At 34.4% G+C, this 21,964-nt stretch overlaps 1 protein-coding gene across 1 annotated transcript in view; it reads right to left on the bottom strand.

Annotated features, from left to right (window-relative positions):
- Window positions 1-21,964, bottom strand: part of UNC13C (unc-13 homolog C (C. elegans)) — a 410,279-nt gene that overhangs the window by 69,215 nt on the left and 319,100 nt on the right. Inside the window, exons 21-23 of the mRNA XM_004687775.2 lie at window positions 21,129-21,272; window positions 12,395-12,472; window positions 8,097-8,174 (exon numbers count right to left, since the gene is read on the bottom strand). Coding sequence (XP_004687832.1) covers window positions 8,097-8,174; window positions 12,395-12,472; window positions 21,129-21,272 — 300 coding nt within the window. The remainder of the gene's footprint in view (window positions 1-8,096; window positions 8,175-12,394; window positions 12,473-21,128; window positions 21,273-21,964) is intronic.

The raw sequence follows: 21,964 nt of genomic DNA on the forward strand, positions 1-21,964 counted from the left end.
GCACTGCATGCATACAAGTGAGAACTAGATCAGCAAAGCTTTTGTTGATTATAGCAATGGGATGCAAGGCATGACAAAATAATCTCCAGAACATGGTAACTTCATACCCTAGAAAATCTAACATGGTATATTTTTGAGGGAACATGTATATTTAATTAACATATCAATCTTTGATATCCCTATAATATGCCCATTATATTAAAAATGAAATTAAAAAATGGAGTATTACATTATGCCTCGCTTGAAGTTGTTTTCATCTTTCTCCAAGTAATAGTATAAACTAATTATTGAAAAGTGCTAATGCATCTCTAGAGGTGTCAGGCCCAACTTCTCTTCCTGGATGCTAATCAGGGTTCAAGAATAAAAATTTCATAACTTAGTTGCTTTACGTAGTTGACTATTTACAGATTGGAGGCAAAATAAAAAGTCATTTAAATCATGATTAATATTTGTTGCTTGTTCTTATGGTGTAAACCTTAAAAATCACTACTCTGATTTCAGTTATTAAAATGATGCTGACCAATATTACAAAACAACTTAGACAACTATATTTAGATAATATTTTTGAAATTAAAGTGAAAATCAACATTTCACAACATTTTATCATATTTTTCTATCAGTAACATAACATGTATTAAGCTGATAGAAATTCATGCATGCAAAGTACAACCTATGATATTCTGATATTTAAGTCAGTCTTATATTAAGACTTAGATTCAAAAAATCAGTGTCTGCCATCTCATCAACACCTATACTTCTTTTGCAAGCTGGTCTGCTCTTGAAAAAGAAAAGAATAGGATTAAAAGCAACTTTTGGAAATAGGGCAAATTCCTAGAACTTAGTTTAAACAACAGAAACTTAAAAAGATACCAAATAAATAGAGCAACCAATATCAGTTTGAATTTCTGGGAGCAGGTCCAGGACCAAAATGTCTCCCTAGTGGGTATAAACTGGTCATATAACCCACCAAGGACATTTTCTATTAGTGAGAGAAAGAAGTGTTTTTTATAATAAATAAAATTGAATTTCCTACAATTCTTTTATTTGTCCCAAATCTATTCATTCTCAAATGTCTAGCTTAAAATATAACTGAGAAATCTATAAAAATTCTCTAGTAAATGCTAAAGGATGTTAAATTTTTTATAGATATATAGTGTTAAATGTAGAAACTCTAATGTCAAAAATAAAAGAATACATTTTCTGCTCTTCATTGCACACAAAAGTGCTTTGTCTCTATCAGTGCTACCCTGTTACTGAGTTCCTTTTTATAAGAGACCTTTCCCAAGAATCTACAGGGTAATTTTTAGAGACAGACTATGCCATTTTGCTTACCCCATTCAGATTTGCATAAATGGTCAATCTATAGTGAACAGTTACATCAATCCATTTCCAACTTCTTGGTTACAAAAAGTCACACATTAATATCTATGCCTCACCTTAATTAAAGAAAGCATATGGTAAATCCAGCTGTCATTATAATACCTTTGATATATATCCTTCAACCCAGATGAAAGAAAAAATATTGTCTTGTCCTTTACTATTCACTCAATGTAGTTTTGATTTACTAAACATGGCAGATTTTGAATTATTCTATTTCTCCTTCTCTGAACTATTTAAAATTACACCTTGAGGCCTTGTAATAGGACATTATTTCTCTCAGTAAACATTTTTTTCTTCTTATTTATAACATGTACATTATCTCTCTGTATAAATAGTTCAACTCTCTTTTAGAGGTGGGGTGAATCAATGCTTAGGTAATGTATCATGGCATATTTTGGGGCTACCTTCAGTAAAGCAGCACTTGAAGAAACTGGACAGAGCAGGGGTAAGTTAGGAATAGAAGACATGAGCCAGAGAATTGATGTTCAGAATTGGTTCCATCAAAGCTGTGTTTGGCCCTATCTCCCACTCAGTTGTTCACATGACTGCTTCCCCCTGCTCTTCACTAGTGTGACTGTCATCTGTCCAAGCAACTAAACTGAATACTTGCAGAGCTTCAAGTGATAGGAACAAAATTCTCTCAGTGAGTCATTTTTGTGACTTCTATGAGGGTCATTCTGCCAAGTGGGAAAAGAAAGAGGATTATTAGGTGAAGGAAGTTAGTTTTATTAATGTGTGAATTGATTTATGGTTTTGTTCAGTCAGGTATAAACATTCAAAGGAACTACAAGGCAATGAAATAGGTCTCTTACAGACAACAGCAGTTCAAGTAGAACTCTACTTCTAGATTATGGCTTGTGTTCTGTCTTCTGAAGTTGTTAAGAAAGGTTATTTTAAAAAGAGACTTGGCAGTAAAGAGAGTGACCCTACAATCTCTCAGGAATACTCAGGGGAGTGAGGTTAGCAAGCAGCTTCTGCCTGGGTCTGAGCTTCATTTTGTTATGGATCAACAGCCAGGATAGTGCTCAGTTTCCTAGGTAGTATTTTTTCTTAATTCCACAGGCTTAGCAGTTAGCTTAAGTTTATGTTGTATTAGCACTAGATTCTTAATCATATTTATTAAGTCACCTCAATGCAATTTGCCCTTCTGGCCCTCATTATTCTCTTAATTTTCTATTAAGTTCAATTTGTTAAGTCTAATTGCTGAGAGGGAGGAGGAGAAAGATACAAGGCAGTATCTGTATATTGCCAAAATAAAAGGTCAGCACCTCAAACATTCAGGTCCCCCTTGTTATTCACTGCTGTGAAACTAAAAATAACTGGTTGATTTTACAGCATTCAGCCAAATTTTGAGCTTTATTTTTTTCAATTTTTCTTTTGAAGAATATCTCCAAATTTAGAAAATCTTAGGGGGTTGACTATCCTGATCTTAACTTTTTAATTCCTCTGATTCTCCAATTAAAATTAATTTTTTTGAAGGCAGAGTTTTCATTTATTATTGTTTCTCTGCTGCCTTGTAACAATTACAGCTTCTAAAAGGTGCTCACCAGATAAATATTTGAAGTAACGAGGGGTAATCTTTCTTCAAGTTTAATGCACTCTATCCTCTGTTTTCCAGAAAAGATAGCCCCAAGGGGAAGAGAAGTTTAAAGTGGTCTAGGCAGGACAAGTTGCATGTGGTTCCTAAATAACATCTACTATGTGCTAAAAGTCATCTCTGCTGAAATTATTGCTTTACAGGGTCATGTTATAAATTCTATGAAGTCTAAGGCATTAAAAGAATATCTATTTCTTATCTCAATGCATGCCTCCTTCTCCCCACCAGATACTAAATATTAGCCATACACACGATAGGATGGGTTTGGCGAACTGCTTTAGGAAACAATTTTAAAACTAAAAGGAAAATACACCTACTTGAAATAGTCTAATTTATTACGTACTACATCTAGCACTTAATTTTTGATGTATTTAATATGTTTTTTTTTTGCATCACTTTGTGCATTTTTCCATCTCAGGTGGGCTTCCCATCACCAAATCACCCATGTGCCATCACCACAGTTATAATGTATTTTAGTTGCTAATAAAAACAGTAGATTGATTTACATTAATGTGTTAACTCAATAATTTTGTCTCTACTGATCTGAGAAAAGGTGTGACAGATAAGAAACCTGAACATAGATCTTAACATCTGTAAAAAGGCTAATACCTTGCAGCCCAGGATATTGAAAAAATGCTGGATATTTGTATATGACTATACATTGCCTATGTATATTTTGGCTATATATGTGTGTGTGTGTCTATAGGTATATAGATATACACATATACATATTATATACAATGCCTCATACTGTCGAGTTCTATTCAACCATATTGAATTTCTTATAGTCTCAAGGTCTAGAACTGATTAATTTGGTTGGACAAGTAAGACAAAGGGGCATTCTGAGCCACTTCCTAATACCTAATCAATGTTCTAAAAGCAAAGAACAATAATTCTCAAAATGTGGCCCCCTGAGTAGCAGCATCTCCTGGGAATTTGTTAGAAATTCAAATCATCAGATTCCATCCCCATTAAGTGAAATAGTCAAAGGAATGAAGTTCAGCTATGTTTCTCTTAATAAACTGGCCAAAACTTCTAATGCATGTTAAAGTTTAAAAAAAAATACTGACTTAAAGTATTATTTCCTTTAAAACAGTGCTCTACAACTCCCTTTACCCTGCAAGTTTAAGACTGAGAGGGCAATGCTAAATATGACAGGGATTGCTTAAAGCTGGGTTCATAAGGCTGATGGGTTTACTATGAAGCTTAATCAGCTACATGCATACATTTTGGGGCAGTCATGAACAGCTTCTAATTGAAACCATGATCTTCACTGAACAATTAAAAGTGATATATACCTGAGACAAAATAATAATTACATTGATCAATAAAATACACACTTTTTTTTTTTGATAGAGTGAGCTATGTTCACAATCATTGGCCCTGTTCAGGAAAGTTAATGAATCCTTTGAGACATATCAATAGAAATAACATTACTATTATACCTAATCAGTTAATTTTGTGATCAGCAGAATGAGAGTTTTGCTATGTAAACAAATTCTATTTCCCCTAAATATTTTAGTATTGACTAACTTCTAGAATTTGAAGATCAACAAAGTAGCAGATCCATAGATAGTTATGAGTGAATTCTACTTTTGAGATGATAGTCCTTTACAATATCATACTTGTGCTAATACATCTTCTGCTACACAGCACAGTCATAATTTTCTAAGTCAATTACTATGATGCAAGTTCTGTAGAACTTCATAAACAGTATCTTATGACTTCTTGAAATTAAATTTTGGTTTATTTGATTTTCTTTTGATGTACTTGTATAAGTTAGGTTGTTTATCAAGGTACAACTGACTCCCCTCCATAGGCTGTGGCAATGTTTTTATGAAAAAAATGAAAACAAAGTAGTTATTTGTTTTAGTTTTTGAGTAATTTGAGGATAAAACAATTATCAATTAGGATGACCAGGAATAACTTTTACTGATAAAATGTTATTATAAGGGGTCAAGCAATACAGAAAGGAGATTATAGTGTAAATAACTTCTAACTCATGCAGCTCATGGTATGAATTGACTTAATCTGTTTAGAAAAAGGCCCCCTAAGGTGTTTAGAACAATCTCTGCTTCTCATTCCTAAAGGTTGATTTTGTTTCATGGCTTGTGTGGCCATTTTTTCCCAAAACATTCTTTAAAGTTATTTGACTCAATCCAAAACATGCTGTTGATTTGAAATATAAGAAACTATTCAAGAACGCATGTTGAAAAGTCACATTAGAGGAAAAAAAGGTCTTTTTTTCCAAAATAGAGTATTGGAACAGAATGTGCCTCCATGGTCCTCTGGATACTGTGCATACAATATAAGAACAGTGAATGCTTCTGGAGCCAGTGTTAGCGCCTTCACCCCAAGATTAACTGTTATGCAATACTTTCATTTGGATTCCATAAGTAACTTCCATAGGCTGTGGAAGTTTTAAACTATCTATATGTTTCTCGGGTGCCATAGTGGGTGGGAAGGACTGATCCTGCAAAGAAAGAGCAGCTGCTTCAACAGAAGTCAGGTTAAAGTGGCAGAGAGCTGCAGCATCATGCAACTTTGCCTGCAAGTGCCCAGCACCTTGCAAAGCATTTGAGGCAAGCAATGCTTGGCCTAGAAGTCAAATAATACACACATGACAAAAAGTCTTGGGCAAGTGCACAAGCAGTCACTTGCTAATCAGGTTTCTATAGCAAAAAGTGCATGTTCTAGCAGAGATAGTGAGGGAACAACACAATAAACTTAAAGAAGAATGTAATCTAAATGGGAAAGCTTCCCTTTGCAATACCAGTCAAGGTTTTATAACCAGTTCCACGGTGAGGAAAAAACTTGGAATTGGCATAGTACATCTTGTATTACCTTCTAAATGCCAGTAAACATGCCCAAATTAAGTGCGGTATACTGCATTACTTTGACAGTCAAGGATGCAATTCTGAATAAAAATTTTCATTTTTACAAAAGCCCCAGGTTAAGAAACCCACATAGCTAATGCATATATAGAAAGCCGAATAGAGAAATTCTGCCTGTTTTGGGATTATAGGAGGCTAAGGATAGCATCCAACAACTAACCTATTTCTATGTTGATGAACCTAGGTCTAACATACAGCCTCCCAGATAAGCTTCAAGTCTTGCTCCCTATATTTATCGGTATATCAATCCTTATACCAATGTTTTTGGGGCCTGCCCAAAGCCTTTTCTTATCCACAGATAGTGGGAAATGTAAGTACAAACAAACTGTACATAGAAAGGGACAGAGGCACACAAAAGAGGTTAAGAGAGGGAGGAAGTAATGAAAAGAGCTAGGATATGCTGTAACATTAACAAATTACACTGTAGAAGGTAGATCTTTGTTTCATTGATCTAGTTGATTTAACCCGGTAAATGATGTATGAGGAGTTTACAATTGACATTAAACAAATTATACAAAGAGAAGGTACCACGCTCAGTATTTTTAACTGCATTCTTTTTCTCCAGTAGGAAGAGTTCTGTGATTTAAATGTAGATTTGCAACTGATTTTATAATTGAAATCTGTACATTTCAAACTGGTGCTTTATCTGAAACAAAGCCCACTTATGATTTGTGAAGGAACTACCTTATTACATTTTTCGTTAGCAGGTAGCTTGGCCTACAGCTTCCTTTAAGTACAGGATTGATTTGCCTGGTTAATATTTAGCTCAGAAATACATTACTCACATGAGAGTTCAACCACATTAATAGTTATAAAGTAACAAAGGAGAAATTCCTAGGACTACAGCATTGGAATATTACTTCATACATCAGTGATGTGTGGTCTTTAAATTTCACTTAAAGGAGAGAGAAACATTGATTTCTTATGGGAAATTCTTCCTACTTTTCAAAACACTAAGTATATATAAAATGTGTCTATAAAACATCACTAAAATACAAAAGGGAATATATAGTTATGATTCCCAACTGTGTGTGCTCCCTAAATTCAGCTGAAGAACTCTACAAATGAGATTTGATGCCCTCAAACTGTGCAAAATACATTAGCACACTTTTGGGAGTGAAACCTTTTTTGACACGAATTAAACCAAGACTGCAGTGGAGAAGAGCTTTTGAAAGTTCATTTTTAAAATTATTCACTTTCATACATGTATCCTAGTGCTGCTCATTTGTGGGTGCTAATGAGGCTTCAGGATGATGAAAATGACAGGGGAGGCATATAAATTCTTCTTTAGTGTTAAAAGCAAAATCACCCATGAAGAGTTACAATCTTACAGAAGAATTTTAGCCCTATCAGTTTAGAAACAATAGGGATTGTGGATTTGAAACCCAAACTGGCTTTCAGTACATGTCATATACTTACCACAAAAAGAACAGTAAAATCTTAGAAACAGCTAACATTCTAGCAGCCTTGGGGTTGATGGCAATCGAAGGCCAGCTCTCTGACCTTTCAGCTCAGTCCTGTCTGCAGTCCTCAGTCCCCACATGCTCATGTGGGTCGTGACAGCAGGAGGAGATGGGTGCATAGCTAATATTTCACTGTCTACCGTATCCAAACAAGCAAATGAGAATAAGTAGGAGGTGCAATGGACGTCAAGGTTGGATGGTAGGGGGCACATACAGCCAGGTAAAAGATAAGATGCTTGCTATCACAAACCTCATAAAAGAATCTTTCTCCTTCCTTCTTCTGCTCATGGAATTGCAAGTCAAGGATGTTGGACAAAGGACATGACACATTACAGACACGGCACACATCACATTTTGACAGAGATTTTGTAATGTGAACAACAAAACACCAATACATCAAAGCCCACTAGCACCATAAAGAACAAAAATACCAAGTTGACACTTTATAATATGGTAAATAAATCTACAACTTGTGGAACATTACAGATTATTAACATATAGATATGTGTGTATATGGCTGTATATCCAAAAAGGCCATTGACCATGTCCCTCTTCCCATTCACACTTCTAATGTCTTTAATGATATTTGTGCAAAATAATACCTTACTTGTTAATGGGATTTTATGTTGGAATATTATTACTTCCTGTTCTTTGATGAGACCATGTAAAAACTTGATTTTGACACTTTCCACAGCAAAGAGGCAAGCTACTAGCAACCTTTAAATAGGCATTTGGCAAAAGAAATCACAAAGACATACCCACCTCTTTGCCGCCCATGGATTCAAACATTTTTTCCAGCTGAACTCGCAGTTGTTGAATATTGTTCATCAATATACAGGCCTTTAAATAGAGAAACAAAAGCAAGTTGTGTGAGAATCCTTCTCACACTGAACTGTTGAGTTTACCTTCAAAGTTACAGTATTACAATTATCACTAACGTCCTAGTATAGTTGGTAAACGCATAATTGTGCTACTTTAAGATTATGCTCTTTAACAGTTAAGAAAAGATAGGTAAAATATATATTCAGGCAATAAAACATTACAGAAATACTATTAAGTTTGGTTTATTCTTAACATTGTGGCATTTTATGCTTAGAAATTAACCAAATTTTGTTTTTAAAATTTAAGAACCAAAGTTTAAATCTTTGTATTCCACTGTTTTAAAAGCCAAACTACAACATAAGCTTTATAAATATCTAGATAAAAGTCCATATTGTTATTAAGATGCTTCATTGTCCGATTCCAGCATGTTTTCCTTACCATCTCCCTTTACTGCATTGCTTTCAACTCTAAGCTGCTTATTCCCTCCCAAACACCTATTCTTTCCATACTTGGCTTAGATAGTGACCTCTTCAGTCTGAATCATATCCATCAATCATATTAGTGCTTTCTCTTACCCAGATTGGATCCTTTTCTCACTGGACATATGTTTTAATTTATCTTATATTTAAATTGTTTTTTTTCCTATGTCACCTTAAGTGCACTATACATTATTCCTTTATGCCTTTTCTTGCCCTATTTTTTAACGTACACAGCACTTCATAGATCCTTACACATAGCACATGCTTAAAAATGCCCCTGGAATAGTTTCCAAGGAGGCAGAAATATAATAATGACATGAAGATGTAAAACTCTGTGTCTCGACTAAATTTAACCTTGAAAAGATAGTAATTATTTATAACTGGAAAACTGAATTCAGAATAGTTATAAGTTAGTATTTGCTAATACCATTTTTAAAGAATTGATAGATCCAGGGGGAAGAAAACAAAGAAAAAAAAATGGATGTAATTTCCAAGTTGCTAGGAAATGAGCCAATAATGAATCAGAGGAAGTCAGGCAGAGGACTTACAGGACATCAGAGAGATGCTAGTTCTCTTCAGTGGAAAGATTTTATTATTGCTTTAACCACATTACTGACCTTTGAAGAACTTCTATTTGGTTCTTAAAGTAACCACATCTTAAACTGGATTTATGGAAACATTCTACATATCTATTATGTTTCCTTGATTCCAACAACTTAAATCTCAGATATCCATGTTGCAAAATAAACTATTTGTCTCAGATTCTGTTCAATATGCAAAGCTACATGTTCCACAAATGACTCAGATCTCAAGCCATGATTGAGAGTCATTTGATTTTGGCTTACTCTTTCCTATAACGTAAGCAGTAAAATGTTCAGGGGATTTAGCATTTTGTCCCAAAGTCAACAAACTAAGCCAAGAAACTTTCCCCCCTTAGGGAATATGGCCACTGGCATGCGAAAAGAGTGAGGTCAAAGAAAATGATGATGCTTCATGATAAGAACAGGTGGAAGAAAGATTTTAACACTCATCTCCAGGGCCTAAGTTTGCTGGGTAGATTCTTCTACGATTATTTGACAGTAACATTTAAGCATATATTTCTTGGGCCAGATAATACATACATACAGAAATATAAATATATATATATATATATATATATATATATATACACACACATATAAGCTTTACAATGAAACTCACCCCCTGGGCATTCTTACTATGATCATTTCTCCTAGAAATGAGCTACTAAGAAACATGAAGCTAGATACTTGAGCTCAGCTGCAATGGTCTTCAATTGACCCAGGTAGGCCTGCATAGGTAAGAGATACATTTATCCAGGGGGAGAGATTTTTTTCTCTCTCTTTTTAAAGGTTGACTTTATTTACTTATGTATATAAGAATTGTGGTGCAAGCCAGAGATGTGGGGTAGTGAGAGAATTCACCAGAGAAAAAGTGGGGAGCAGAGTGGGCAGATAGACTAAAATATACTGCTGAGGGGAGACAGGAGAGGTCTGCCATACCAGGTAGGTTAGCTCCCTGGCCAGGTAAAAAGCTCATGCTGTAGTGACTGGCCACATTCATAGCACTGATGCTTAACCCTTTGTGCCACCAGGGAGGCTCAGACTTTACTCTTTCATAAGCTATCCTTGATTTTGAATATTAAACTTTCAATTTTATCAACTCATCAAATCACTACTGAGAACTTAATTACATAAATCTGTCTTAAACCTAACTGTGAAACAGCTTTTACTTAATAAAATTCTATAATAAATGAAAAAGAAAACACACAAAGAACATCCCCTACCATTAAAGAGAACAGTAGCAATTCAGAAATTTCATTTGTTGTTGAGTTTAGTTAAGTAACATTTATATTTGTATATTTGCCCTTTCCACTAAAATTATCAAAATATATTGTATTTTACTTAAACTGGAACAGTTAGAATCCTAAAATACAATGAACATAGAAGTTCTGTTTAGAATATGAATTGAAAAAGTAAAAAAAAAAATGTTCAAAATCAAGTATTTAGATAATGTTGTTTTGTTATGTTACCATAGAAAATTTTCAGATACATTGTATTTAACTGTTTTCCTTAATTCTAACCCCCACCAGAAAGCAAATTGTAGGATATATTTTAAAATATACTTCTTTGAGGACCTCCCTGGTGGCACAGCGGGTTAAAGCACAGCACTGAGAAGCTGAAGCCACTTCCACATGAGTTTGATTCCCACCTGCCCGCTGCTCCCCTCAGCAGTGTACTTCGTTGATCTGCCTGTTATGCTCCCCACTCTGTCTTTAAAAATATATATATATTTTTGAATGTTTCTATCTCAATTTCCATATGAAACAGGCATATTGCCATCTACCTACTTGTCTAAGTGTTATTAATATACTTGATATTCAAAGAAAAATAAAACTGTTTATATACATATGTATATAACATTGATGTTTTTGTACATTTGTTGTCTACATAAATATACAAAAACAAAAGGCTAATTGATAGTCTTTATTGGAAAGACTAACATGAATTTGGAACTTGTAGATAGTCTAAGACTGGTCAAGATGACAGTAATTAGGGAGGAAAAGCAAGTCCTGATTTTGAAAAGTACAAACTTTCTTAAAAGTGAAAGAAGAAATTATGATCTTTTACTCAGAATTTTTTTAAGGCTAATAGTCCCTTCCGAATGAGAAAAACTGCCTTTGAAAATTCACAGCTATTGAAATATCACTGACTCTCCTCTTAAAATAATATTTTTTACCAAATAGTCTGGCACTGTTTGATTTCCATATCTATTGCCCTTTAATAGAAAGTTTGTATTGTATTGAATAGTAAATACCTTACCTATTAGAGTATTAATAATTAATGGCAATTAGAGCTATCTACTGAAATAATTAATGAAATGTATAGGCAACATATTAAGGGAAAGAAGAATCTTCTAGGACCCTCAAGAAACATTAAGATAACTTATCATAATGAGCTGTCAGCAGAAGGCCAACTAGTTTTCAGAAGACAAGAGACAAGGTTTTTTTTTTTTTTAGAAATCTCTTTTAGACTTACCTGATAGAACTGATTTTTGAGGGTTAGGTGATTTTCCTCCTTAAAACTTTGTGCTGACATTTTGCAAAATCCTTTAGTGTTTTATTTTTATTCCTATAATTTGCCAACATATTTCTCCTAATGTTACATCTCATGTATTAAGATTGACTTCACCTTACACAATAAAATTACTCTTGATATATTCCAAACCATGGTATCTTATTTTTTAAGTTGAAATACTGTGTTTGATTTTATAAACATTTCACAGTCATCCAAAAAGTAAGATTAAATTAATAAATCAGTAGAAGTCAGCATCCTTACATTAACTATTCTATTCAATGGAATTAAAATTGAAAGAATAAATTACACAAGTTTTAGTATTGGTAGCAAAGCAAAATTATTTTGTATCACCAGTAAACATTTTTTTTTTTTTACTGGATGGACTATGATCCATCGTCAGATACAAAGTTTTACATGTAGGTGGATTTTCAATTACATACAAATCTTTTTTCCTTATCCTGGAAAGACCAGATTGGCTCACATTGATTTATTCTGAAACTAGTTTTGTAACCAATTTAGAAGTACAAAAGAAGTTTTTCAAACAATTTATTGAGAACCCTATTTTCTATCATCTTGCATGAAAACAAAAAATTCTCTTGCTTGGATGTTTGAATAAATAGCTCTCAAGTGAAGAATAATTCAAAGTAGAGACATTTTTACTTACCACATTTTCTTTATCACAATATGAACTGAAATCATTTGATACAATTGTAGCATACTGAAGCAGAACTTTATTGATAGTCTGGGGAGGGAAAGGTGAGATGCATCCAGATAAGTACATAGCTTTATATACACATTATCCAGATTAAAAGCAAGCAGGCAGATTTTCCATGTCTCTTTTGACTGAGAAGCCATCTAACTTATTAAATCATGCCAAAATAATCAAGCTTTAGAAGATAATTACCTACATTCCTGAATACATTGGGAAGATAGTACACATGGATTCATTTTAGCATATCTACTCCATCACACATATCTGAATTTCTAACTTTACCAAAATACTCAGAAGATATATACAGTCTTCTGGCAGTCCCCTCAATGCTTGGATCCTTATTATCCTAAGGATCCCTGGTTTTGTTATTTTTCTGAAGTGACACCTGGTGCTTTTAAATCATCTCTCCTGGTTTCTAGACCCCACACCACCCTCTCTGCAACCAATCCTCCTATGTCAACATTCTGTAGTGATCATTTTCTCCAATATTAATAAATAACTCATTACAAGTAGATTCAGAATCTCTCCATGCATATTAACAATGAGTATTAGAGAAATATTCTCTAATATGGAGCCTTACCATTATAAAAAAAAAATTTCTCAAAACCTAAATTTCAGCTTTAATTGCATCATATTATCACAACATTTACCGTTAATTTAATGTTTGATATATTATTTGTTTAAGAAATGCATAATCTTTATCCTTTCTGTACTTTATAATCTTAATGCACATTTTATTCTCCACCTAGTAACTGTTATCTGAGCCTAAGAATACCCTCTGCTTCCATTAATAACAAGGGACAATCAAGTTGTTATAAAAATTACTTCAAGATTATATTAATAGCTTGCATCTCACTGCTTTTACTTACATTACATTTACTTACATGAATTATTATGACTTATGTATAGATGTGATTTTCTTAGAAGAGAGCAACAATGATGGATATAGACCACCTTTCATAGAAAAGCAAGGGCAAAGAAGGGTTTTGTGAAGGTATAAAATATATATTTAAATTTTCTTAGTGGCTCAAAATTAACTTGGGGGGATACTCCAAAGGAAAGATACTGAAGGAGAGATATTAGGCTAAAAATCAGAATTCACCAAAGGTGACTGTGAGTTTCTTTTATAGAAATAAAATGCAGAGGACCCTCCCTGGTGGAGCAACGGGTTAAAATGCAGCACCATGAAGCTCGCCACTGCAGCCGCTTCAGTACAAATTCAATAAATCCCCGGACAGGGAGGTGACCAAGACCCAGCAGACCTCTCCTGACTCGCCTGCTGCTCCCTTCAGCGATGTACTTCATCCATCTGCCTGCTCTGCTCCCCACTCTGTCTCTGGTGAATCCTCACCAGTCCTGCACCTCTGGCCTGTATCCCAGCTCTGTATGCATAAATAAATAAACCTTAAGAGAAATTTGATATTTTGTGGCAGCACACAGTAAACTAATAATTTATATCAATTTACATGGAAAATCAAGTAGCAGACTAATAAATCCAGGAAAAGAGATTATTGAACTGACCTCTCAGGCTTTTCAACAAGAGCTGTTGAAATTTTACTTTAGCTATAATGCTAAAAATGTCTGTGGGATTTACCTAATTGGTATTACTTCCCTTGTACATGTGAATATTACTTGAAATTTTCAGATTATAATGGTGATGTAAACTGTAGGAGTCATTTCATTGTATTTTAAAAACAAGAACCAAAATAATAATAATAAAATCCTGAATTTAGGAACCAACAAAATACGGCTTCTGCTGCACTTAAAGGTTCAGATGGGTTGACTAAAATATTTCCCAGGCTCATCTTGCTCTGATTTGATGATCAGTTACTGTGGTACTGGATGGAAAGCCGTTAATCACTTAACGTCATGGTTTCCTGAGCTAATGTCAGGATAGCAAAGTGGGTTAAATATACTGTCCATACCAGCAATAACTCCATTTAGGATATTACTCTTGTGATCATTAAGAAACCTGGTTCAAAAACCTCAGTCACATTTTATGCATTACAATATTAGAACAAAATAACAAGACAATGTTTTTTTCTGTGAAGTGACATTTCTAAAACCATATTTTAACATATCCAACATAACAAAGAATCCCCTTTGATGCCTAGATGTGGCCCATAAAAGTTGAGACTGCTCCAATTTACCAGAGTCTGGTCACATACCAGAATGCAGTAGTAGTAGAGTCAAGCGGTTAAAAGCATTCCATCTGTGCCATTTCTAGCAGAGTATCTTGTTTGAGTTAAACTTTCTCAGTCATACTCACAGCCAGGACACAGTAGTTGTTGACTTGTTTTAAAGTAATATTGCAATTTCATTATTTCATCTCTCTAATAGTAAACTGCCCATATTTGTTGAGAGCAGTTCAGTTATAGGTTTAGTACCAAACCTCAGTCTTGTATATGCTTCTCTAAAAACAAATCATACCTTAGGTTCCATTTTAGAATGCTAAATCTTCTAAAAACCTATAGATGCATTGACATATTTTCTCATGGAATGGCTTACATCAACCTAAATCTCAGAGAAAGAATGTGATTTCAGTATATTTTAGGTAAGTATCCCAACCATAAGAAGGATGGGGATTTCAAGACTAATGGTCTCAGCTAATATGAAATAAACCCTAATAGTCTGAAGTTACTGTGAAATACCTGATTATATTAGCATTCACATTTTTATTATTTTTTAACATTCCAGTAAAACAATCTTCTAAATTATTAATTTCTGCTTTCCTCAAAGTGTTTTCATTGCTGCATCATTACTTCCTTATGGTAAGAACTGGGTAGTATTAGATTACCATGGATTGAAAATGTTTTACTTAGTTGGAATTTTCAAAATTTTACAAATGAGATCACTCAGCTCATTAACACATACAGCCTAGTTATTTTCCTTTTGCTTAAGTGAATGTCTTTTCCTGGCTGTGCTTCTAACATGACCCTTTCTATGAATGCCAATCTTTTATAAACCCTACCAGTCCATTAGGTCATAGGCTCAGTTTTATTTGGAGAAAGGTCATAGCTCCTAAGAAGTGAAGGGAAAGCCAGAGTTCTACACTTTCTCAGTGTCTCCAGGTTTTTACCTTGTATAACCTGATGCCTGACTACTCCAAGGGTGAATTCTAGTTACTTTTTTAACATTTATGTTCAATTATAATAGGATGTTACCAAGTACATTAATTCTGAGATTATGAAATTCTCATATGATCCTGTTCCCCTACAAGTCCTATAGAGCTCCAAGGATAGCATGTGACATACCTTTTTGAACACTGTCCCTAATGACCCATTGCATTCTGTTCTTGGCAGGCACCCAAAATACAATGCTACTTGAGACTTAAACAAATTTTTAGAAAATTTACTTCAGAATCTATTGCAAAATTAAAATCTGATGCTACCAAGGAAGTCCTTTGTGGATATGATAAAAATAAGTAATTTTTAAATATTATGTGATAGGATGAAGATAACTTTAGTCTTCCTAATTAACAGATCTACAAGACTGTAGTTCATAATATTTCAAGGCAGATTATATGTCACAGTTTATGCTGATCATTTATCTGCTTAAAAGCTTTCACCAGCTCTTTATTTTCTATTAAATACAGTCATTTTGCCTGTTCTTCAAGACTCTTTTCAAAGTGCTTTCTTAATAAGCAGTTTCATTAGCCTGATATGAACCCAGTGCTCTCTTTTTACTGGGACATCTCACACTGAAACCACTGACTTACAGAATGGGGTGTGGGGGGTGGGGAGGAGAATGTAACAACAATTCTCTCCTTGGCTCTAAGTTGGGCCCTGTGAGTTATCTTCTCACCTTTGGCCTGTAAATACTTAACAAAATAGTAATAGAACAGCTCAAGATAGCAACTTGAGGATGATCCCAGATAACCTTAAAATGTCTGTAGAAATCAAAGTTGATGGTGCTCCATGCTGGACTCTTTTTTGCTGTAGCAATTGTATATTATTGATTAGTTTGCACTTAATTCATGTCTGATTTGTGGGCAAGAAGGAAATCTTTGTGGTGTAAAAACTTGGAGTTTCTTGCTTTGTTTACAAAATATACTATCATAATCATAAAGATAGCTGTATTCTACACAAAGCCTTTCCTAACCCACCTATCAGTGAACCATATTTATACTTTTCTAAGAGCCTGGTTCAAAGACAGGGTCAGTTTCAAGTCTTCCATTCATAAAGGACCTCTAATTTGGACTTTTTGTGATAATGAAAAATAAAATTATATATTCTCTTGTCTATGACTGGCTTAGCATAGTAACATGTTAAATGAATACATCCATTATAAACTTGGTGTCCCCTAAAAATACTGTTGATATAATAATACCTAATATTTCAGAATCACACTGTTTAGATATAGGGACTTAAAAAAAAACTTAGTTAAAATGAGGCCATTATAGTGAATCCTTATCAAATCTGACTGGTATCTTCATAAAGAGGAAATCTGGACATAAAAGGAAATACTTCTAAACACATTTTTATGTGACGAACAAAAACAGTGACTTAAAAAGGAAAACAAGGACATCAGAAAAAAAATTGCAGACCAATAGCCTTGATGAACACATGCAAAAATCTCAACAAAACAAATTCAACAAAGCATTAAAAGGATCATTTATCAAAACTAAATGAGATTTAACTGAGGGACTCAAGGAAAGTTCAATGTCTGACAATCAGTCATTGTAATTCACCACGTAAACAAAAGGAAAGAAAAAAAAAATCATGTGATTATATCAATAGATCCAGAAAAAGCATTTGTTAAGTTCACCATCCATTTATGATAAAAGGCCTCAAAATATGGGGGAAAAAGAAACATATCTAACTATAATAATAGCCTTATGTGACAAACTCACAGGTATCATCATACTCAATGTGAAAAACAGTTTTTCATCTAAGATTTGGTATATGATTGGAATGTCTACTTTTATCATTACTTTTTAACACAGTAGTAGAAATCCCAGATAGAAAAATCAGGTAACAGAAAGATATATATAAATATATTACACATGTATTTATAAAATACAAACTGGGGAGTAAGTAAAATTGTCACTATAGATCTGTACAGTATTAAGTTACAAAATATACAAAATCAGTGTTCTATATGCAAACAATGAATACATAGAAAGAAATAGAACAAATAGAAAGAAATCAAGAAAACAATCCTCATTACTATTTCATTGAAAAGAATATGTCAAACAAATGAGGTGAAGGACCAATACAATGAAAAGCCATGACACATTAAAAAAAAAAATACAACGCTAATTGAAATAGAAAGAGGGCTCTCCTAAGTGGTACAACAGGTTAAAGTGCAATATTATGAAGCTATCTGCAGCCACTGCAGTATATGTTCGATTCCCAGCCAGGGAGCTAGCTGACCCACATGGCACAGCAGACCTTTGCTGTCTCACCCACTGATCCCCTCAGCAGTATATTTCAGTAGATCTACCTGTTCTACTCCCAACTGTTTCTGGTGAGTGCTCTGATGATCCCCCTGCACCTCCAGCCTGTACCCTAGTTCTTCTATACCTAAAAAAATAGAAAGATATCCCCTGTTCATATGCTAAGAGAATTAACACTGGTAAACTGGCTGTGTTATACAAATCAACACACAGTCTCAGTGCAAAACATATTAAAGTTTCAAAGGCATTCTTCAGAGAAATAGAAATAGCATTACTAAAATTTATATGGGATCACAAAGGACCCCAAATAGCTCAAACAATCTTGAAAAAAAAGAGGAAGAATGGTGGAGTCACACTCCCAGACATCAATCTTATACTACTACTACTAAGCTGTAGTATAGTATTAGAACCAACACAGTATAGTATTGATTAAAAAAGAAAAAGGAAAATAAAACTGGCATGCACATAAATGGGATAGAATAGAAAACCTAGAAATAAAGTTTTATGAAGTCACTTTACAACAATGGGTATGTATGTTATTAAAAAAAAAAGTCTCTTCAACAAACTGTTCCAGTTTTCCAAATACCATCTCATATCAGTTATACAAACTGACTTAAATGTAAGATCTAAAGCCATAAAATCTTAGAAAAAATATGCAAAACACTCTATGACAGTTACCTCAGTGATATGCCTGGGAACTCAACTCCTTCAGCCAGGGAAACAAAAGAAAAAATAAAGAAATGGCTCTACAACACACTAAAAAGCTTGTGCACAGTGAATATAACAATCATCATAACAAAAAAACACCTAACTGGGAGAAAATATTTGCACATTATACATCTGACATGGGCCTTATAGCCTTATAGCAAGAGGGACATGGCAGAAATGCTCATCATAACTTATCAGTGAAAAGTAAATCAAAACCATAAGGTACTACCCAACATCTGTGAGAATGTCCCACTTCAAGTCCAGGAACAACAATTATCAGCAGGAGTAAAGAGAGAAAAGGAACCACTGGATACGGTAGATGGGAGTGTATACTGGTCTAGCCTCTATGGGGAGCAGTATGAATGGTTCTCAAAATATTAAAAAGAGGTATGTAACATATCTCAGCAATACAACTCCCAGTTATCTACATAAGAAAGAAAGAAAGAAAGAAAGAAAGAAAGAAAGAAAGAAAGAAAGAAGCCACTAATCAAAGGGGTACATGCCCTCCTATGTTCATTAGAGAACTATTTACAGTAGTCAAGTTATGGAAACAACCTAAGTGCCCAGGAACAGAACAGTAGGTAAAGAATATTTGGTACATACACACAATGGAATACCACTCAATTAAAAAAAAAAGGAACTCTTGCTATTTTCCAAATTGATAGAACTAGGGGAGATTATGCTAAGTGCAGTAAGTCAAAAGGAGAAAGACAAGTCGTTTCACTTCAATGTGGAAAGTAGCAAAACAGAAAACACCAAACCAGAAGCAAACCCTAGAAATGTGTCTATATGACTTAGATTACAAGAGCAGGCCAGGGATTTTGCAAAGGTGCAGAATCCACCGTGGTGGTTGTGGTAACAACACCTGAAGACGTGGAGTCCTATTTTTTTCTGAATCAAATATGAGATATAAACTGATGCTGTCTTGCTTAAAAATAAAGGAAAAACAAACATCGGGGAAGCATAAGATAGAGAAGAGAACAGAACAAGTCACAGTGAAAAGACAGTCCTTTACCAGTCAAAGAAGGGAACCTGAGCAGAAATCAAACCTGACACTTTATTTTAGAATTGTAGCTTCCAAAACAGACAATAAATTCTCTTGCTTAAATCATCAATCTGGTATTGGTGGTGATATTTTATTGTGGCAACCCTAGAAAATGAATGTATCTTCCCAATTTAACTGAATTTGGCATTTCCTTATTATTTACCATATCTTTTGGCTTTTTTCCAATATCTCTGATGTGCTTATAAAATTTGACTTAGTCATAGTTGTTTACAGGCTTGTCCCTCCCAATATAAAATTCCAAAGGTCAAAGATTATGTTTTCATGATTACCACTCTCAAAGTGACTAGCAAATCAGGCAAGTGAGGCAAAGAGTAAGCACCTGCTCAATGAACAGCAGAGCCTCGACCATCCTCGAACCCACTGGACCAAACTTATTCTTAGGACAGTAAGATACAGATTCTTAGGACAGTAAGAGAGGGGTGCAGGTGGCACCCCTCCATTATAGTTTGCTTGTGAGGTTACTGACCTACAAAACAATCTCCAAATGTTCAACATTTCTTAGACTATTCAAGAGATTAGCTCTAAACTTCTCAATCTGGAAAGCAAAACTCTCCAGCACTTGGACCCACCTGTATTCTTCCAGCCTTTCGTACTTCTGCTTTTAGCAGGTATTTTTGCCAAAGGATTGTTTTCCCCTGCACTTACAGGTCAAGCTACACTTTACCCCTCTCTATGTATCTCCTGTTTCCATGGCTTAGAATAGGGTTTTTAAGTTCACCTTTATAGGTGGAACAAGACTATTTTACTTATTAAACCTCTATTTTCTCTGTTTAAACCTCTGTCTACCTCCTGCTATGCCTGAGGCCAAATTTTTCTGTTCCCCTTTTCATGTCATCTTCTGATTAGGTCGTATCTTGTAGTCTTGATTGCTATATAGAATTTGAAGACTTGAAGAACAGAAATTTCATCTTCTATTTTTATATTTCCCTTGAAACTCTTAGCAAAGTAGTAAGGATTCTGAAAGCCTTCTTAGATTCGAAGAGGAGGAAGAGGTATCACAATAATCTAATTGATCAAGATCCATCAAGTAAGAAAACTAAATTAACAAAATTGAAGGACACTGTTCAGACTCATGGAATAGCTACTTGTTGCTTTGAAAACAGCACTCAGTTTTAATGACCCCAAATTCAATATACTTTTTACTGTAATACAATGGCTGCTAAAAATGTGCTTAAAATTTGAATATGAAACCCAAGGTTTGTTTTCAGCTAGACTGTGCCACATTTGAGAGGGAAGTAATTTGGCCATGATAGTCTCTTCAATTACAAGTTACTGAGTATGTGTAATTAATATAATAACAAATGGAGTTTTAAGATAATCCATATTTAAGGAAAAGAAAATGGTAAAATTAACAATAGAAAACCAAAATAAGTGACTCTATTACTACTGAATTTTGAAATTAAATTGGATTATGGTATTAGAGAAGACAAATAATATAAAACATTACCATTTCCAGGTTCTGTGAAAAGAAATGGTAAGTCCGGGCAAAGAAAGGGCTCATTCCATTTACTTACCTTTGCAAATCTTCTCATTAAGTGAGATAATGCTTCTGGGTTAGGACATTCCAGTTTCTTAATAATTTCAAAGCTCTGATTAAGCTGAGCAAAGACATCAACCACAGAACAAGAGAAGAGGGCATGATCAGATGTCTGCTGGAACTGAGGGGAGGAGAAAAGAAGAAATTCATCCCAATAAGCACACTGGACAGCCCATGGAAAGTGTCTTCTTTATTTCACATAAACAATGATTCTCCCATATCATGTTCCTTTATTTCCTAGTTTAAAAAAAAAAAAAAGTGTTGGGCCCTCCTAGGTGGCACAGCAGTTAAAACACAGCACTAAGAAGCTAAAGCCATTTCAGCATGAGTTCGATCCCCGCCCCAGAGGTGATCCACATGGCACGGCAGATCTCTCCTGACCCACCCCGATGCTCCTCTCAGCAGTGTGTTTCATTGATCTACCTGTTCTGCTCCCACTCTGTCTCTGGTGAATCTTCTCATTGCCCTTGCACCTCTGGACTGTATCCTAGTTCTGTATGCATAAATAAATCTTAAAAAAAAGTGTTTACCCACATTAAATTAGTAACCTGGATTGGAAGATGTAATAGAACTAATCTCACAGGGCAGGCTGCTGGTAATTGTTTATTTGCTGAGTGGAAAGGCTGGCTCTTTCCTATGTCTCATTAATAACACAGGCAGTTGTTTTTGAGTTTCTATAAAGACTCCCCCTACTCTCAGTACATTAGAAAGGCTCCAGGATCATGGAGTTTGGTATGAATTTACTGTATTGAAGAATAAAAGCAATTCAGGAGTTCAGAATTAAGCAAAAAGCTAATTGATTTATTTTTTTTT

This window comes from Condylura cristata, unplaced genomic scaffold, assembly GCF_000260355.1.
Source record: "Condylura cristata isolate star-nosed mole 26May11 unplaced genomic scaffold, ConCri1.0 scaffold00023, whole genome shotgun sequence".
Classification (NCBI taxonomy): domain Eukaryota; kingdom Metazoa; phylum Chordata; class Mammalia; order Eulipotyphla; family Talpidae; genus Condylura; species Condylura cristata.